The sequence below is a fragment of the Vicia villosa genome, unplaced genomic scaffold (assembly GCF_029867415.1).
Source record: "Vicia villosa cultivar HV-30 ecotype Madison, WI unplaced genomic scaffold, Vvil1.0 ctg.001882F_1_1, whole genome shotgun sequence".
Lineage (NCBI taxonomy): Eukaryota > Viridiplantae > Streptophyta > Magnoliopsida > Fabales > Fabaceae > Vicia > Vicia villosa.
Window position 1 is genome coordinate 304,286 of NW_026705762.1, and position 20,631 is coordinate 324,916.

Here is a 20,631-nt window from a genome sequence, read left to right on the forward strand (position 1 = left end):
GATTTTAAAATACCTGCGGATTTACCTATGGATTTGACAATACCTGCGGATTTAACTACGAATTTAAAATTACATCCGGATTTACCTTTAAAAATACATGCGGATTTACCTGCGAATTTGACAATACCTGCGGATTTACCTACGAATTTGACAATACCTGCGGATTTACCTACAGATTTAAAAATACCTGCGGATTTACCTACGGATTTGACAATACCTGCGGATTTAACTATGAATTTAAAATTACCTGCGGATTTACCTTTAAAAATACATGCGGATTTACCTGCGAATTTGACAATACCTGTGGATTTACCTACCGATTTGAAAATACCTGCGAATTTATATATAATAAAAATAAATTTTAAAAATAATAAAAAAAACAGTAAAACAATTTTGGAAAAAAAATTTTAAAAAAAATTAATAAAAACGTAAATTTTTTTTAATTCTTTTTCAATTTTTTTATAATTATATATAATAAAAATGTAAAAGAAATGTTAATTTTTTTTTTTTTAAAATTTTTTTTAAAAATCAACAAAATTAATAAAAAAAATTTAATAAAAAAAAATTTAATAAAAAAAAATTAAATTTTTATTAAAAAAAAATTAATAAAAAATTTTTTCAAAAAAATAAATTCCACGTGGCAAGTGCTGAATGTGCCACATAAGCAATGTGCTGTACAGTCAGCACTACCAAAAATGCCACGTAGGCAAGATTCTAAGAATCTTGGCCAAAAAAACTGATCAGGATCAAATTTGATGGAATCTTTATTTTGCAAGGTTTGTCCAATAAGTTTTTTTTAAGAGGGGGTAAACCGAATCTCGCTTATATGGCAGAGGTAAAGTAGTATTAACCCAAAATACTATTACTACTATCCCCTATCCTTTTCACAAAACACTGAGTCAACAAAAAAGAAAACTTACTTATAAAAAGTACTACATGACTATTTATTTATCCACGACCCTTCCCATACCTCTAAAAAGTAAAAAAAAAAACTTATATAAGAAGATAAAAAGGCCCGCCAACTCCACCATTTTCGCGCTCTCTTCCACTCTCACCATGATGCATCAACCGCCACCACAACCTCCTCCCGCGGTTAGGGCTCGTTGCGCCGGTTGCCGGACCTACTTTCACGCCGCGCAAGGCGTGACGGAGCTACCGTGTCCGAAATGTCAAATGCCGCATGTATTCTCGATCGATCAATCCGCTGCTCGGATTCGATGTCCAGCTTGTAAGGCTCTTGTTAAGGGACCGAGTAATCTCGCGAAGTTCCCGTGTCCTCAGTGCAGTGTTGAGCTTGATTTTCTAGTTGATGGTGAAGATGTCAATGAGGTTTTTACTTTGACTATGGTTTTGGTTGCGCTCTTTTTTACTGTAGTTGGTGATTTGATTTTGACCTAATTTTTGAGATTAGGGGAGTTTTGTGTAATGCATGTTGCCTTTATTAGAGAATGATTTTGGATTGTTCGTGAGTTTGTTAGTTCGTTTTGATTGGTTGAGGTTAGGTTTTGACTTGACCTTTCCTTTTTTGTATTTGTTGATATTGTTACTGTAGTAGTACTAGTACTCTTAGTAGTCTAAGAAGCACCGACACCGGAAACATGACACGGACGCGTTGACACCGACACCAATAATAATTTGAAAAAAATTAATAAATTAAAAGTAATCATGGACACCGACACTGATCCATATATATATATATATATATATATATATATATATATATATATATATATATATATATATATATATATATAATATGGTAACATTTACGAATGAGGGAGGAATAAGTGAGGAATAAGACTTCCGGGTTCACCAAATACTGCATATCTGTTGTTGATTTCATCTTCATTATTGATAAGCAGACTATACAATAATGTTGTTCAATGGGAAATGTTAAAATCAAGTCAATAGTGGCGGTAGTGATTTTGTGATCTTAATTTTAGGCATGCGGCTGCTTCATTTCTTTTATCAAATACTAATATTTTCTAATTTTTTGTTGTGGGAAAGGAATAAGTACGAGTGGGGCTGGAGTTGGTTGTTATAAAATTTTTATTCATTGTAAAATTGAAGTTGTTTATAGGTCTTGGAGAGTGGGTTTCCATGGCAATGCTACATAGGACAGTCGGTTTTCTTTTGCTCTTTTTTTTGTTATATAAATAGAGTAACAGACATTCTTGTATCATGTTGGATTTTCACGAGATTAGTGTTCAGATTTAGGCTATTAAAAGATTTACAAGCAGCATCCACAATAATGACTCTTTGGAGGCAATGTTTTAGAGACGAACATTTCTTAAATTTAATGGTTTATTGTTCCTAGTATTTTACGTCTTTTATTTTTCTTAATAAAAAGAATTCATGAGAGGAAAAAATACAAATAGGATGATTGGAAATCTTAGTAAAGCTAGAATCACAAGATTAAAAAAAAGTAAAATAGTTTAACTCTTTATAGCAACTATTGTCCCCTTGCAAGTCTAATCTTGAAACAGCCATTATAAATCCATGAGGAGAATCCTAGAGAGACGTTTCGAAAACAACCTTTCTTAAAATGTGCTGGAGATGGATTTGGGATAAGAAGCTAAAAATAAATCAATGGATGACTTCATCCTTTGTCATTTCTATATTTTCTTCAACGATTCAGTTATATTTTCTTCCTTTCTTTTATTTCCTCATGGATTGTGTTTGTCAATTTCCTTCTAAAGGTTTGATGTCTTTGGAAATGTTGATTATATATCTTTAGTTTTATTATCCTTGTATTTGTATCTCATTTTCTTTTTCAATATTAAAATGTATCAGCTACTCAATGAAGTGGAGCAGGATGAAGATGATGGTGGTATGGCTGGAGAAACTTTTACAGATTATGTGAGTTAAAGACACTTTCCTCTAGAGATCCGTTTATATTGAAAGTTTGTTTGGGTTAATTTATCAAACAACACATTTTATTGGTACCAAGGTTTCTTGTCATGCAGCGACCAGCAAAGATATCTATCGGACCTCCACACCCGGATCCAATTGTAGAGACATCTTCCTTGTCTGCTGTGCAGCCACCCGAGCCTACTTATGATCCAAAGATTAAGGATGATTTGGAATGTTCAAAGACTTTGTCATGCTTGCAGATTGAGACTTTGGTTTATGCTTGTCAGGTTTTTCACGCCACATGATTGAATATTAGTAATTACAGTACAATTTAACTTTCATATTTATGGTGCTTGTTTCCTTGGCAGAGACACCTTCAACACGTTCCTAATGGTGCTAGGGCAGGGTTCTTTATTGGAGATGGAGCTGGGGTAGGTAAAGGTCGAACAGTTGCTGGGCTAATTTGGGAGAACTGGCACCATGGGCGGAGAAAAGCCTTGTAAGTTTAGGTCACAGTTTGAGCATGAAAACATGGCTGTGCTATTAAGAATTGAGATAAACTTTCAATTTTCAATGCACTTTATTGGTTTTGCATGCATATACACGCTTGTTTGTAATTTCAACTAGCAGTGGGTCTATGCATTGCCTTTTCATTTGTTCTTTTTAATTCCTAATTTCATGTTTCAATGATCTCTCTCAGATGGATTTCTGTTGGCTCAGACTTAAAGTTTGATGCCCGAAGGGATTTGGATGATATGGGAGCAAATTGCATTGAAGGTATTCTTTTTGGGTTTGTGTAACTAAAGTCCTATGATATGTTTAACTTTTTGACAATTTGATGTCATTATCACATGGTTAGCATAAAAAAATGTCATTTAACACCAATAAAAGGGGTTCTGTTTCAGTTGTGAAGGAAAGAGTAAAGTTAGTAATAATGAAGTGAAAATTCTTTATTTTATTTACTTGATATTTTGCATATTTAGAATTATAATGTATGAGTAATTCATGGATTTTTTTTTGTTAACATTGCACATAAAACAATATTAGGAGTTTTTTTTTTTTTTTTTTTTTTTTGGTATTTTGCAAGATTTATTATGCATTTAAATTTAAATGTATTTCTTTCTTGAATCTGTCCAGTGCATGCTTTGAATAAACTGCCTTATTCTAAGCTTGATTCAAAGTCTGTTGGAGTTAGGGAGGGAGTTATTTTCTCGACATACAGTAGCCTCATAGCATCATCTGACAGAGGTCGTACTCGTCTCCAACAGCTTGTGCAGTGGTGTGGACCAGGGTTCGATGGTCTTATAATTTTTGATGAGGTATCAGACTTTTTTTAATGGAAATTATTTCTATAAACATTTGGTATTTCCACTGTTTAATCTTAACACCAATATAAAGTTGATATTTCCTTTGTTTATTTTGAAGAAATTCTATTAAAAGGTATTTCAAGTATTTAATTTATATTTGTTTACCCTTCATTGCTTAAGTGTGTGAGTGGCTTCATTACAGTGTCATAAAGCAAAAAATTTGGTTCCCGAAACTGGTAAGAAGCCAACAAGAACTGGTGAAGCAGTACTTGATATCCAGGTTTGTGCATGTTACTATGTAGCTGAAAGCTTCTAATACTTTTTCTGTAATTTCAAATGATACTGATTTTAAGTTGAGATTGCATTCATTTTGGCCAGAAATATTATTTTTTATGTATAGTTTCTTTTTCCATTTTGATCCTCAATTTCTTCTTCATATGAACAATATTTTATGTGGTGATAAATTTTTTTATGTGATGATGAAAGGTTTTTGTTGCTGTAGATGAATACCACAATATTGGGAGTATTTTGCTAATAGGTAGATTTAAGTAAATAAAGAACCATATCTAAACTAGGAACTATATAAAACAGTTGCAAAGATGATATATTGTTTTTGTATTTCTGCACGACACAGCTTGCATAATAAGCCCCAAGCTTAGAGGCGAATGAATACAGTAACTTTTTTAACCGTGTATTTTTGTATGTGAATAAAGATCCTATAAGGGGCATTTAAAGTCTTTTAAACTGAAACCTTGACACAGTTAGCCACTAAGTTTTCCAAGATAAACCTCTTCGTCTTTGTCTCTTTTCATTCATTCTCTCCCTTTGGTTTATACTCTAATTGTGTCAACGTTCATTTATAAATGAAATAGTTAGTGAGTTTATTGATTAGTCCAAGTTATTTCAATCTAATTTGACAGGCTCGACTACCTGAAGCTCGTGTTGTTTATTGCTCAGCTACTGGTGCATCTGAACCTCGCAATATGGCTTATATGGTTCGGCTTGGCCTTTGGGGAACTGGGACTTATTTCAGTGATTTTGCTGAATTTCTAGGTAGGTGTTCTTTGTCTCATCTTTTCCTTCTGTTTTCAAAACAGTAACTATTGCTAGTCATCTTTTTTCTTCACATTTTTTTTTCGTTTTCTTTATTTCGAAAGATATACTAATGGAAGAAGATATGCTTCTGTAGTTTGATCATGTGATTTGGCCACGTGGTATATTGTAAATTATAACAATTTGTAATGGTAGTTCAAGTTTTTATTTCTGTTTTTTATTTGTATGTAACATGCTACATGTGGAGATTATTACTCATCTTTTTATATCAACTGACACCTACTTAATATTTAGGTTCTATTGGTTGTAAAGTATCTCTAAGAGTATGTTTGAATCAAGAGGACAGTTAGTTAGTCATAAAAGAGTTTGTTTGATTTATTTTCCATTTTCAATTGGTATTTTTTCATCATTATCAAAATAACTCAATCATGGTTTTATATTTAAGATTTTCTCCAGGAAATGGGGAAAACAGCACTTGTTTTAATAATTTTCTGACAAAATGGTGAAAACAAGGTAAAAACATCAACTGAAAACAAAGACAAGAAACAACGCAAACAGTTTTTAATATTTTTCAGTTGTACTTAATTCATAGCATTGTTGCTCAACAATAAGTTTTTGCATATTTTAATGATTTAGACCAATAAGAACTGGACAGATAGATAAATGATATTTTGAATTGTTTAATATATAAAATCTAGACTTCTTATTAGTTGTTAACTGTCCTACTGCTTGAGTTATTTGTGATGCCGATGTTGGAAATCCTTGGAATATGTTCTTTTCTTGCCCTTCTAATGTTGATGTGTGGGTTTAATAGGGGCTTTGGCATAGATCTTTCTATTTTTGCATACCTTATTATGGCAGTTATGTCAACTATGTTATTATTTTTTAGGAGTAAATAGAGATCGAAAAGGGAAATGGTTATGGCCTATGGGATAGTTATTGAGTGGTTATGGAGGGAGAGACCAAGCTCTCTAATTCTTGGAAGGGAGGGTCCGAAATTCTTGGATAGAATTTGTTTTGTAATAATGTACTTTCTCTCTCATTAGTTTATGTGTGAATTTTGCGTTTTCTAGTGCGTGCAATTCTGTTTCTGTTGTAAACATATTCTGGCATCAACAAAAGTCAGTTTCTCTATAACTAAACAGTATTTCGGTACCATTTTTTGACCATAGCATTTCTGAAGAATATTTTGTTATGAATAGAGTACCTGCACTAATTTGCTTATATACGTTGTGCTACACCTAACAACTGAATAAAGAACCAAATAAAATGATTACTTATAATTACAAAATATATGTCCAAATCCAATAACTATAAATATGACATTAGCATTTATAACACTTCCCCTCAATCTGATGAATAAAAATCTATCATTCTTCGTAAGTAAGTTGGCTGATCTGTTTTACTAGGTTTTCAACTTACTATTGCTGCATCACACAGAGCATTTGAGATATTGTTATTATTTAATTGTTTCCACATGCACTCGTGTTTCCTTCATTTGGCCATTGGCTCTCACCCTGTAATTGTTTGAAGTTAATTAACAAGGTAATGAATCCAGGTGCTCTTGAAAAAGGGGGGGTTGGAGCTCTAGAATTAGTTGCAATGGACATGAAAGCAAGGTAATATTTCTACGAACACATTCACTTTCAGCCTTATGCACTTATATGTATCTGAAAAATATATTATTCTGCTTCATTTTTTTAATTCAGGGGGATGTATTTATGTCGTACTCTTAGCTACAAGGGTGCTGAGTTTGAAATTGTTGACGCACCATTAGAAGATAGAATGATGGTATGACTGGCAAATTTCTTTGAGCATATTGATGTCTTTTTTTTTTACTGTATTCTGTAGTGGTAATTGTCGTTCTTTGTTAATAACAATTTCCATTACTGGTTAGTTATTTCATTTCAATAGTCTCCTCTGTAGATAATTAAATGAAGAAAGAAAAATTCCATCGCCAAACTAGTAGTCAATAGTTGCGGGCTTGTGCTGGCGCGGAGTGGGGTGGAAGGCTCTCCACTTTCCTAGTGTTTATAGTCAAAAGTTCAACTGTTCATTATTGTGGTGGAATGCCATGGTTGCATATGGGTATGCCTTAAATAGTGCTATAGTAGTGGTTACATTGTCATCTGAACCAAAACATTTATGTCATTATAGCTTCTTCATAAATATAGCCCATGGTTGATTTTCTTCTCTGACCACAAGACGATGCTCTCTAACAAGAGGTGCCGTGACTTCGAGACTACAAATCACAATTCCAAAATGAAGGCACGGGGACAACTTTCACCGTTTCCCTTCCCTTGGCTTTTGACAGGGACTAGGGTAGGGGTGTTAATATCCATACTGATCCAAAGTAAAACCTCAAGCTGATACGAAAAACCGAATGCCACACAAGCTCTATCCAACGGGTATTTTGGGATGATTAGAGGAATCTTTAAGTGCTTTGTTGCTTCCCCAAGTGCTGGCTACTATGAAATGGGACAAGCTGGCTGTCGGTGTCTGAGAAAGGGCTACCTATGGAGGGGCAGACTAGAAAGTAAGTAAACAATCGGTGTACAGCTGCTGAGACGGCTGTTCTCAGAGGCAATGCTTTGATATCAATGAAGTTTCATCAGTTTCAGTGAGTTAGGTTTTGGTTTTAATAAATCAGTATCAAAGCCTCGCTATATAACTTGTTTATACTCTGCTCATTAGAAATAAGCGTTCTTCTAAGATTTTCTTTCTCTTTATGAAGATCTTCTAATGATAGAAAGGATAGAAAAATCAAATTTTGAACGCCTCATCAAACCCTCTCTTATCTGTGAAATTTCTCAACAAGGTACTAGTTTGGCTGTAGATAAACCTGAAAAGAGTAATGCCCCCTTATTTAGTTGTCTTTAAGAATCAAGTCTGGGAGTCACATTTATGGGAATACATGGGGTAGGGATTGAGTATACCCATGTTTGTTGCCAGGTTAAGAAAAATTATTGCCAAGTACAAAAGTTTCCAGGAATCGGATAACTTCCCAGAACTTCCAATCTTCCCATGAATGTTGAGCTCCCCCCTCCTCTTTGCTTCGGTCACACCTCTTTTTGAGCATCCTTGCATTTGTGTCTCCTTTTGTAAACTTCCTTCATTTGGCCTAGGAGGTATGCGATACTTGATTTAGGGCTAGCATCAAGCTTATGTCTGTTCACTTCTAAAGAAACATCCTTTGAAGAATAGCACTGTAATCATCAGTCAATTCTATCATTCCATCTTCCTTCCACTTTCGCTTGTTGATGAAGATTATTCCACCTTTAGTTTCAGTACATGTAAATTGATTTGGCTTTAGTACATTGCGAAGTGATGGGTTCATCTCAAAAGCATTTGCAGCAACTGAAAGATGGGAAATTGCCAACACTTTCTCTCGTTCGTGAAAGCTATTCCATCTTCAGCAGCTGTGCAGATAAATTTATTTAGCTTCAGTACATTATGCGTTGTTTTCAAAAGCATTGGCAGCATCTGATTGATGATCGACTGCCGATCTCCGACAGTTGTTCCTGCACCTTAATCTCCCATCTATGTGGTGATTGCTTACCCACTAATTCAACCAAAAGGAGTACAATCCTAGTGGTTGCTCATCCTTCATCCAATGCAGTAGCCATTGGATGACGCTCAAACATTGTTAAGCTATTAGAGTAGAAGATACTCTTGTGATTTACACTGTGTCTTTTAAGGATCATCTACCACTTTTAAGTATATTTCCACACACTTTACACCCATAACAAAGAGTGTATTTTCTTATCAAGCAAAGCTCAATGATAGATTGTTGTCTTATGATAGTCAACGTGCATGCAAACTTGAGTCTCTTTCAATTGCTGCATCAGTTATGTGTATTAAGCTATGTAACAAAATTTGCTTTAGTAGAATTTTGACATCATGGTCTATTTGGTGGTTTAGATCTGTCATTTGTTTTTCTCATTCATTTGTCTTTTGAGTTCAGTACTCTCATCTGGGGATGTATGTTCTTACCAAATTTCTTTTAAATTCAGTATTCTCATCTGATGATGTATGTTTTTTTTTTTCAAATTTCGTAGGACATATATAAAAAGGCTACAGAAGTTTGGGTGGATTTGCGTGAAAAGTTGCAGTCCGCCATTGCCTTACTACCTGAGAAACCTAATACTAGGCAACTATGGAGACTTTACTGGGCAAGCCACCAGGTATTAAGTCTAAGTTGTTACTAGAGACAAGTTCTTCATGTCTATTAAACATTTATTATTTATTGAGGTTTTTGGACTGTCCTTTTTCCTGGTAAAACTGTAGCACTTCTTCAGACACTTGTGTATGTCTGCTAAAGTTCCTACTGCAGTGAGATTGGTGAAACAAGCATTAATGGAAGACAAGTGTGTAGTCATAGGTCTGCAGAGTACAGGGGAAGCAAGGACAGAGGAAGCTGTTTCAAAATTAGTGTGTATTTGGATCCTTTTTCTTTAATTTAATGCAGTTTTTCTTGCGTTTCAGTTGCATTATGTGCTATTTTTTATTGTATTTGGGTAGGGCTATGAACTTGATGACTTTATTTCTGGACCACGTGAGTTGCTGCTAAAATATGTTGAAGATAATTATCCATTGCCCAAAAAGCCTGAACTTCCCCCTGGTATTTACATGCTATGTTTTATTATATACGTTTCATTTATTTTCATTATTTTGCAATCATTTGTTTTTATTTTCATTTCAATTATAATAGACGATGGTGGAAAGGAGCTTCAAAGGAAGAGGCACTTGGCAAGTCCCGACGTTTCTGGAAAATCTAGAGTTAGAAAAGTAGCTAAGTGTCAGCCTCCTAGTGATACTGAAAGTGATGAAGAATCTGAAAGTGAGTTTCAGGCAAATTTTGACTAATCTTTTGCAGCTATCATTCTTTTTTGTCATGCTTCAAGTGCATATGACAACCCTTTTTCCTAATCTATCAAGCACCGGGGCCGACCCGACATGTTTAGAGGCCTAAAGCCACTTTCAAAGTGAGGCCTTTAAAATATATTTAAAAAATTAATTTTTGTGGTTGTCAAGTGTTGAACCAAAGACCAAAAAGACATGATGCCTTCCTTTAACCCACTCAACCATTAGAATTAATGTAAATTATATGTGATTTTATATATTTATAATGACTAAATTGAACTTTTTTGAGGCATTTTTTTGGCCCAAATTTTTTAGGCCTTAAGCTCTTGCTTGGGTCGCCTTACCCTTTGGCTGGCCTTGAAGCACGGACACCGGCCACTAACACTGGCTCGGAATAAATTAAACATAGCACATGTGTTGGTGTTGGACACATGGCGTCATTGCTATAGGGCTCCTAATACATTAATGCAGACTTATTAACAACCTTATATGGGGCGTAATAGAAAAAGGTAGGGCGAGCCGGCGAGGAAGGGCGCTGATCAACTTTATTATTAAAAAAGTTATTCAATTAATAAAAATACATTAGTTTTTAAAATTCTAGTATTATTTTTTGTAAACCCTTTTCAATGAAAGAATTTATTAAGAGTGGTACATATGGAATTGATCAAAACAGAATCACAACAAAGCAAGTACCATGGCCACTTTTCTACTAGGATATTTTCATTTAATTAAATTGGGTAAATAAAATTTGGAGATCTGGTCTGTTCTTTTTGTCCATTCTTCCTTTTAAATTTATTGCTTATTAATATTAAGAATAAAAACTATTGTTTATATAAACAAGTAATTAAATGTTGGGGTTTGTGAAGAACTGCTATAAGAGGGCTATTATTGATAATATCCAAAGTTTTCTTAGTGTTACTATGTTAGTAATATTCAGTCACATCAACATTAAATGATGCCTCTTTAATTTCACCATTTGCTTGATGCAGCTGCCTCTGTTCCTGAATCTTCTGATTCTGAATACGGACCAGAAGGGGATGAAAGCGGTGCGTTGTCTATCTCATGTTATAATAGATTAACAAGCATTTCTATTTTTGTACTGAAGTTGTTTGGGAAAATAACAAAATTCACCCTCTTTTATTATTCTGGTATTATTATTGTTATCATCAAGCGCTACTGTGCATGTCCACATTCCTGCTATTATGAGGAGGAACTGTTAAATGAATGCCGTTTATGATTTGAGTGTCTGTAGTTCTATTACCTTAGTGATGGTAGTATTCAGTACATCAAAAATCATCATGGAAACCATTTGATTTTACCATTGATTTGACGCAGCTGCCTCTGGTCTTGAATCTTCCGACTCTGATTTTGAGGAGTTTCAGAAATGTGAAATTTGCAGTACTGCAGAGGTAATTTTGATTTAATTATTCTCTTTTTTTTTTTAATTGACTGCCATCTGTAGAATTCACGTATTTTTCTGTGCAGGAAAGGGAAAATTTGTTGCAGTGTTCCCAATGTGGAAAATACGCTCATCAATCATGCTTGGTGCCTCCAATTCGCGATGTTGATCTTGAGGAATGGGCATGTCATTTGTGCAAGGATAGAACTGTTGAATATTTCCCTTCTGGAACAAACATAGTTGAACTCCAGAAGAGGTTTAGAATTTGGATAAATTGTTTTAGTTTGGCTCTCTGGTTTCAATGGCATAATTTTTACTTTTATGTTTCGATAACTAGCTTTACTAACAACTTTAAACCATTTTTTAAATCAATAGAATTTAGTCCGCAAAAAGTTAGAAATAAAGAGTATGTCAGTGATGAATTTTTTCATGGACTTGCTGCAGTTATGACACAGCCATTGAGTGCAAGAAAAAATTATTAGAAAAGATTCATGCTTTGGATCTTCCAAATAATCCCTTGGATGATATTATTGACCAGGTAATTATCATTCGTTGATTCATCCTCGTCTTCCTCTCTAAAGGTACATTTCTTTTTTAGGGCATTTTGTTAACAGTCATTAGGAAGATGACAGCTATTATGCTAGTCCCATCACAATTTAGCAAGTATGCTATAAAAGATGTCTGTTGTAGCAATTTTCTGCTTTGCAACTAATGCTAAATGTGAAAGTGTAGATCTTTTACTAGACTATAAATGAATTTTTGATGCAGTTAGGAGGCCATGATAAAGTTGCAGAAATTACAGGAAGAAAAGGGATGCTTGTTAGGGCCCCTAGTGGAATGGGTGTTGTTTATCAAACTCGAAATTCGTGAGTTGCAAAATGTCTCCGTATCTAATTGATAAACATCGTTTCATGCTAGCTGAATTAGCTTTTTGTGCGTTTCCTTTTAGAAAAGATGTCACTGCCGAGATGGTTAACATGCATGAAAAAAAGCTCTTTATGGAAGCAAAGAAGTTAGTTGCTGTCATCTCTGAAGCTGGATCAGCTGGTGTTTCGCTGCAGGCAGACAGAAGAGTGAAAAATCAGGTAATCAGACTGTTTGGAAATATTTCTATCCCTTGAATCACCAGCTTTTTCAGTGTTATTATTTTGATGGCTTTTGCAAAGTTCTTCTCTAAAGCAGATGATATTATAATATTTTGTAAACTTTACAATTGTTTTATGCTTCTTTTGCTGTTTTTGTTCCCTTTGACCTTTACATAACAGAAAAGAAGGGTTCACTTAACTCTAGAACTTCCATGGAGTGCCGACCGAGCAATTCAGCAGTTTGGAAGAACTCATAGATCTAATCAAGTCTCAGCACCAGAATACAGGTCACTAAGCATTATTGATTAATTTGGTTTTTGAATTTTGTATACTGATATACGTTTAACACTTGTTTGCTTTGCCTCTACTGAGCTTCTAGCTCAAATTAAGCGTTGTTTAAGGTTATTGAGTGTACTAAGTATTATTGATTAATTTGGTTTGATTGTACTAATCTTCATGATAAAATGAGTTTCGTCGACTAAAATAATCTTGTTAATAAAGTAGTTAGGTGGATTGACATACAATAAATAAGAGTATTGTGGAAAAAAGTAATTAATGCTTCATAGGTGTTCTAAAAGGACAAATAACGAGACATGGAAGTATTTCAAATGTGACAATTAATATTTCAAATATTTTAGTAAGAACAGAAAAATAGGAGTGATTTTATTAATGGTACCCAGAGGCTACAATTCTCCTACCAAAGTCCAAGGCTCCTACTATTTATTTTGTCAAACTATCAATTTAGTCCCTAAAATATCAGCCCTTCTCCAATTTAGTCCCTAAATTTTGTAAATAAAATTAGTCTTTAAAATATGTAAACTCATTCAATTCAGTCTCTGCCATTAAGATTTTAGAGCCTAAATTGATGGATTTTCGTATACTTAAATTGATGTATTTTATATACTTTAGGGGATGCCTATGATATTTATATAGTTTAGGGACTATATTGGAGAGAGAGTGGTGGCTTAGGGATATTTATATAGTTTAGGGACTAAATTGGAGAGAGAGTGGTGGCTTAGGGATTAAATTGATGGTCTATTTTAATTGAATATGCATTTCCCCAAAAACTGCCCCCGCACTCTCTACCCTTCTCCCGTGGTGCCTACTTATTCAGCCATGTCACCAATTCCACATCACAGAAAATTTCCTCAATGTCACCTCTTTCTAGAATATACTTTCCGTATAGGTCGCTTGATATGACCCACAGGTTCAATAGTCAATCCCGCTCTATCTGGTGTGAACTGTACGATACTATGCATGTAAATCTTTTTGAGCTAAGACAAAAGCACCTTAGATCTTATTTCTTATCCTTGTAAATGTTCTACAGGATACTATTTACGAATCTTGGTGGAGAACGCCGGTTTGCATCAGCTGTTGCTAAGAGATTAGAATCCCTTGGAGCTCTAACTCAGGGGGATCGCAGGTAAGTTGGATTCCCTGTTTTTTTTCAGTGAGCCAACATAGATAAATTTTAGGCCTAAATTTTAACACCTTAGTTAATGGTGTTCCTTTGTTCATTGCAGGGCTGGACTTTCGTTAAGTGCATATAATTATGACAGTGCTTATGGGAAGAGGGCTCTGATGATTTTATACAGAGGAATAATGGAGCTGGTATGTGGTTTTTATTGAAAATTACAAATGTGCATATTGACAATGAGTTTAATAGGAAACAAACAAGTTGAATCCATTTACTGATAAGTAATTATGTAGGATCCTCTTCCTGTTGTACCTCCAGGATGCTTATCTGATAGACCAGATACAATCCAAGGATTTATCAAGCAGGCAAAAGCTGCTCTTGTTTCTGTTGGAATTTTAAAGGATGCCAATCTTGGTAATTCTTATTTCCCCTTACCTAATATTAGATTGGATAGTTTTAGTTATAGTTATTATTTATAATATTAGTGATATCTAATAAAAATATTTTCCATGCTTCATCATTGACTGTTGTAAAATTTATGATGCCACATTTCTTGTGTTTTTCATCGTTTTTAAATGTTGACTTCTTATATTTAAAGGAGATGACATTGACCCTCGATGGGTATCTTGCCACATTGATGATAAAGATATACATGATATTGGACGATTTCTAAACCGGCTTTTGGGAGTAGCTCCTGAGACTCAGAATAGGTTTGTATTTTGTGAATGAAATGATTAGATACCTCTACTTTCAGCATTTGGTTCAGTACACTAACTTTCTGTACTAACAGGCTATTTGAGTTATTTGTGAATATCTTGGATCTTCTTGTTCAAAAAGCTCGCATTGATGGTAACCTTGACACAGGCATTGTTGACTTGAAAGCTAATGTAATTAAACTGCAAGGGACTCCAAAGGTATTTATTTTTGTCCTTAACTTCTTGCTGCCACCTATTTTCATATGTTACCTGTATAGCATATTTAAGACTGAAGACAACTTTCCTTTGATGTAGACAGTCTATGTTGATCAAATGAGTGGGGCTTCAACTGTTCTGTTCACATTCATCTTGGATCGCGGTGTTTCATGGGAGGTACATACACTTTCTCAGATGTCCTAACTAAATTCGACTTAACTATAATCGACATGTTTGTTGATATCATTTACGCATCAGTTGGCAAATACTATGCTGAATGAGAAGCAGAAGGCTGGATTTGGTTCATCCGGTGACGGCTTCTACAAGTCCAAGAGGGAGTGGTTGGGAAAACGCCATTTTATTTTAGCATTTCAAAGGTATCATTTCTGGTTTTTGTAGTACTTGTTATTCAATTTCAATAAATAACCGTTTGTGTTGTCCAGCATTTTTAGAATTTCTTTCTCATCGATTATTAATTCCCCAACATTTTGTCCCAAGTAACATTGCTTGTTTTATAGTTGTAACTTGCATTGTATGGTAAGTTTCATATAATCTTGAGTGGCTATATTCTATCAGAATATAAATTATGCTTGAATCCTATACATTACATCTATCTTTGTTTCTGTCATTGCATTTACATTTCATGTGTTTTATTTTTACTCTTTGTTTCTGTCTATTTATTTATTTTCTAAACTCTATATCTAGGATTATGTTCTATACAAAAAATATGGATTGTGACAACATCTCTTGGATGTGTTGAATTAACACGTTCAATCCTGAGATAAAAGGATAAGGGTTCAATGGGATAAATTTCTTTTAGCATGATACTAAGAAAGGATCAGAGAAATTAAATGAATTTATTCGTAGTTATGTCTGTGATTGATTATTTTCTCAATTTCTGAATTCAAGAAATACAGTTACTCAAGAAGAATGGGTAGATATTGAAGGGACGTATTCCCCAGTCAAATACATAGTAAAACTTTCTGGTTTCATTTACTGATGTCATTATATTTGTTCTTCTTTCTGTTCTAGTTCTGCTCCGGCTATGTATAAGATAGTTCGCCCCGCTGTTGGAGAATCACCTCGGTATGTATTTCAGTTACTTGGCCTTCTCTTAATTTAATCTTATTCTTTACTCATTTTCCCCCTTGCAATTATAGGGATATGCATATGGCAGAGTTAACTAGAAAATATTCAAAAGTTTCATCTTTAGAGGAGGCTCAAAAAGGCTGGGAACACGATTATGAAGTTTCAACTAAGCAGGTATATATACCATAAGTTATCTCATAATGTTAACTTTATGCAAGGTGCTGAAAAGAACATAGTACACATCGAACTAATAAGTATTTAAGAATGGGAATAATCCCCTGCACAGTTGAGACAAATCTGAATGGGAACAAAACAAAGCAGTAGAAAATATAATAAAATAGAATGATAGGATTCTCCTTCGTCAGGCCAGCTGTCTGCCCAATCAAATTCCCCAATATCTCCATCATTCTCAAATGGTTACCAATATCACCCTTCCTCATCCCCTCAGTTACACCTGTCCCCTCCCTTGTGGTTGTCTTGCTTCTCAATTGAATTATCCCCCTCTAGGTGGATACCTCCCATCTTCCTTCTCATAAACTTTAAGGCCTTCATCATTATCCTTGGACATTCTTCTATAGAAACACCTTGTTGCTTGTTCTGATCCTTTTTCTATAGAAACACCTTGTTGCTTGTTCTGAACTTGTGGACTAATTGGTACACATGGAACTGAACCATACATTTATTTGCGGTTGCACGACAAAGTTGTATTCTACCTTGCTGTATCATCTGTGGAATTTAGAATCTAAACTATCAATGCATATGTGCTATATGCACGTTAGTGTGCCTCACTCATTTAGCCATGGGATGAGAAAATATGTAGATTTTTCAAATTCACATTATCTCAAAATTTGACTTGTAATCTTACTGCCTTTGTTGCCAGTGCATGCATGGTCCCAATTGTAAGCTTGGTAGCTTCTGTTCAGTTGGCTCAAGACTACAGGAAGTAAATGTCTTAGGTGGTGTTATTCTTCCTGTTTGGGGAAACATACAAAAGGCTCTCTCTAAGCAGGTATTTCACCAACTCAAATCATTCATGGGAAATATTATAATTTGTAGTAGCTATAATTATTAATTGATGTATGATGCATTGATATATCTATTTGTCACTGATATCTTTTAGCTTTGATTATTTGAGTTTTGAATCGGTGATGCTGGCAATGTGAAAATTGTAATAGATAGCTTTTGTTGTGATATATAACATGATATAACTAACTTTTCAGCAACCTCGGAACTGACGAACTTTCTTTATCATGAAAAATATGCTGATTCTGTTGAGCCTCTGGTGGATTGTTTAATCATTGGAATATTATACATAAAATGGGATTATTATTTTATCATGCAAAAGAGTTCTAACAGCAAATAAAAATATGTACAGACTCGACTAATACACCAGAGGCTACGCATTGTTCGTGTGGAAACTACATCAGATAATAGACATATAGTTGGGCTTCTGGTCCCTAATGCAGCAGTTAAAACTGTCCTTCAAGGTCTCTTTCTCTCTCTCTACCCCCTACTCACCAGCTCTTTCTTAAAAGCACACTTGCACATATACATATTGTCTCTTTTTCTTTTTAAATTTTTGCGACAAAAAAACTCATGCTCAAACAGAAAGGATTGGCTTTTGTTCCATTGGAACACTTCAACATTAAAATCTTAATAATAATATTTTCTTGATTATTCTTTGTTGCAATGATGGGATAGACTTCTGTTTTAATTTTGGTCAAATTCTTTTCTCCAAGGTGATGCGTATACTTACATATTTGCTTTTGACATCTTCTGTAGGTTTAACATGGGTTATAGAACTGGATGATTGACTGACCTGAGGCACTAGGCGCCTCCCTTTTTTGAAGATCACAAACATTTTTTGTTTTAGGTAAAAGCTTAAGCTTGCTGCTGAATTTTGGAGAAATGAAAGTCCCTGTTCTCATTGATATCAGCACAATTGTGCAATCTCCATTTCAATATTTTGATTACATCATCAAGTGTGTATAATTCAAAATTGTATAACTATATTGATGATTATTAACATAGATGGGTTCCTTTCAAATATGATATATGAACTGAATTGTCTCATGCTACACATTATTTGTCGAAAATCATATGCCACATATAATCAGCGATAACATAAGTATTTATTGATTGTCTGAAACTTATAAAAGTACTTGAAAATCAACATAAGTTGTATCACTTTCATATCAGCACACAAAAGGAGCACTGGCATGGTCATCACTGCAATAAAGTCCAGGCTTCTGAGTGTAACCCTGCCTATGTAGTTTCTTCCTAGCCTTCAGAACAAGCTGCCGGTTTGTAACTTCACCACCAGTCTCTGCAATTATAGCTTGTATGGCATTGCTAAAAGCCCCATAAGCTTTGTCAGGATTTCCATGGGGACTAGCATCCGCAGAAGTTTGGTCAGTTTGGCAACCACTCAGTAATATTCCTCGCTCTACAATGTTATGCTTAGTTGATGTAGGCTTGACAGGATCTTCGATCTCCTCATCACTGTCACTCAGCTTATAGTTGAGAAGTCCTTGTGCTAGATTGTTCACTAGTCCCAAAATTCCACTATGGCCTTCACTCTCATCACCTCCCAGTTGAAATTTGTTCCAGAAAAACTTAATGAAGTTCTTCACTTTAGGACTAGCATCTTCCCCGAAGATATAAAATAGTGTAGGTCTTATGTTTCCAATTTCCACATCATCTTCCCCAGTTTTCTCCTTTAGTATGTCAATAAGAGTTGAAAGAGACAAAGACCTATTCTTCACATAGCTCTGATCCCCATGATGAAGTTCACCATGTTCTTCCTCAATATCACGAGCCTCGAGTGTATCTTCTCGAGTTTTATGAAGGAAGTTTTTGAAGCCAGGAGTTGAAACTGGTTCTCCATCATGTGTGCTCTCTCCTACTTGCTCCTTTGCTAATTCAATCAATCCACCACTGTGACAAGAATCTGATACAATTGTGATCCTACAATCCCTAGGCACCTTTGCTACAAACTCTCTGAAATCTTCATCTGTTTGACAGCCAAAATTACAATTAGCATCGTTTGACATAGTTGTGACAATAATAGTACCTTTTTGCAGTTTTTTAACCCTTACATAATATAGCCAGTCAAAAGATACAACAATGTTCAATAATATTTTTTTTTGTTAAAAGTATAATATTTTATATTACAAGGTTCTATTTCCAAGCGTTATATTGTAAATTGTAATCTTATTATAAACTTAAAAAAATTCATAGAAAACATCGAAACTTTTTCGTTTGGTTCAACAAAGCATTCAAGTTAAGAGTCATCATGTTTATTGCATTGCTTTGTACTGCATATCCAAATAAAAATTTCTGTAGTCTTTAACTCCAAAGTTGAAACCAATTAAAATAAACAATCAGAAAACATATAAAAAAAAAGATTGATTTATCGATTAGTATCTGAAATGATTTGTTTGAATCAAAACAAAATCTGTTGCATGGTTTCTTAAGTCAAACAACAAATCTGTTGCATGCTTCCTTATTTATGCTAATAATAATAACAATAACAATTATAAATAATATGAAAGGACTTCAAAATGAAGTAAAGAAAGTAAAGAAATTCACCAGTGATGAGATTCATATCTGTAGGAACAATGCACTCATCATAACCAGTAGTATCATCGTGATCTCCGCTCTCGGCAGGGAGACGGGTGCCATGACCACTGTAATGGACAAATAGCACGTCACCGGGCTGAGCTGATCGAAGCAACCTTGACATGGCAAATCGAATGTTCTTGCCTGTAGGTTGTGTGTAAGAACGATCCGTGTCAATAAGAACTGTGATATCATCATCTAAGAATCCGTAATTGCGAATCAGACATTCATGCATCCTCCATACATCGTTAATGCACCCTTTTAGTTCGGCCTTTGTTCCTGGATAGTTGCACCCTATCAACACTGCCTTCTTAGCCATTTTATGCATGTAACTAGCAACTCTTCTGTCTCTTCTTTATATCTTTGAATTATTGAGAGGAGGGAGAAAATGGTTTGATAGAATTATTGGTACTATTCAAAGTTTTTTCTTGGTACACAGAATTTGTAAAGGTTTTACCATTTGTATTTAATCATAAAAGAAATTATATGTTATTTATTTATTTTTATTTGTATATATGGTAGGTTATATCATATCTAGAAACAGGATCTAATTCTTTTAATGATTTATCATAAAAGAAATTTTATTTAAAAATTTGGATTTTCTACATTTTCTAAAGGTGATTTTTATAATTTAATTGAGTCAATTTTAATAAGTTAAAACTATACAAATTTTATATTATCAATCAATTATAATTATCCATCATTATTTACTTTTACTTTTAATTATTTTAAAATTATACATATTCATGTGATTTGTGAGAATGTAAATTTTTTTTATACTTATATTATATAAAAAGTTATCTTTTTTATAAAAATAATTTTTTTTAATATTAATTTTTTTCCTTTATCCTTTACAATTATTATTATTATTATTATTATTAATTATATAAAAGTTGAGTCATTTACTGCCACCTCCTGTCATTTATCTAGACACTACTTCCCTTCTTTAAATTATCTTTTAAATATTTTATAAGTTAATTTTAAAAATTGTTTTGAAGTATAAAATAAAATAAAATATTTTTGATAATCTTAC

General features: G+C 34.0%; 2 protein-coding genes across 2 annotated transcripts; one reads left to right on the top strand and one right to left on the bottom strand.

Moving 5' to 3' along the window:
- Window positions 1–959: 959 nt before the first annotated feature.
- LOC131636990 (protein FORGETTER 1-like) lies at window positions 960–18,108 on the top strand. Its single transcript, XM_058907561.1, has 33 exons — window positions 960–1,329; window positions 2,794–2,859; window positions 2,967–3,140; window positions 3,222–3,352; window positions 3,554–3,630; window positions 3,991–4,172; window positions 4,363–4,440; window positions 5,081–5,213; window positions 6,772–6,832; window positions 6,923–7,004; window positions 9,272–9,397; window positions 9,501–9,644; window positions 9,735–9,834; window positions 9,925–10,053; window positions 11,066–11,122; window positions 11,412–11,485; window positions 11,562–11,731; window positions 11,920–12,013; window positions 12,244–12,341; window positions 12,425–12,560; window positions 12,741–12,847; window positions 13,888–13,983; window positions 14,084–14,171; window positions 14,271–14,391; window positions 14,576–14,687; window positions 14,768–14,891; window positions 14,988–15,065; window positions 15,147–15,265; window positions 15,921–15,974; window positions 16,049–16,151; window positions 16,858–16,986; window positions 17,353–17,464; window positions 17,760–18,108. The coding sequence occupies exons 1-33, from the start codon at window positions 1,057–1,059 to the stop codon at window positions 17,789–17,791; spliced, it is 3,660 nt and encodes a 1,219-aa protein (XP_058763544.1). The 5' UTR covers window positions 960–1,056; the 3' UTR covers window positions 17,792–18,108.
- On the bottom strand, window positions 18,060–19,962 carry LOC131636991 (metacaspase-5-like). Its single transcript, XM_058907562.1, has 2 exons — window positions 19,569–19,962; window positions 18,060–18,990 (listed from the first exon to the last, which is right to left on the bottom strand). The coding sequence occupies exons 1-2, from the start codon at window positions 19,924–19,926 to the stop codon at window positions 18,173–18,175; spliced, it is 1,176 nt and encodes a 391-aa protein (XP_058763545.1). The 5' UTR covers window positions 19,927–19,962; the 3' UTR covers window positions 18,060–18,172.
- Between the last annotated feature and the right edge of the window lie 669 nt (window positions 19,963–20,631).

Coding starts and splice junctions, on each gene's coding strand:
- LOC131636991 (XM_058907562.1), bottom strand. CDS start 19,926: ATGCATAAAATGGCTAAGAAGGCAGTGTTGATAGGGTGCAACTATCCA. Junction 18,991..19,568: donor AGATATGAATCTCATCACTG/GTGAATTTCTTT, acceptor GCTGTCAAACAG/ATGAAGATTTCAGAGAGTTT.
- LOC131636990 (XM_058907561.1), top strand. CDS start 1,057: ATGATGCATCAACCGCCACCACAACCTCCTCCCGCGGTTAGGGCTCGT. Junction 11,123..11,411: donor ACCAGAAGGGGATGAAAGCG/GTGCGTTGTCTA, acceptor GATTTGACGCAG/CTGCCTCTGGTCTTGAATCT. Junction 13,984..14,083: donor CTAACTCAGGGGGATCGCAG/GTAAGTTGGATT, acceptor TGTTCATTGCAG/GGCTGGACTTTCGTTAAGTG.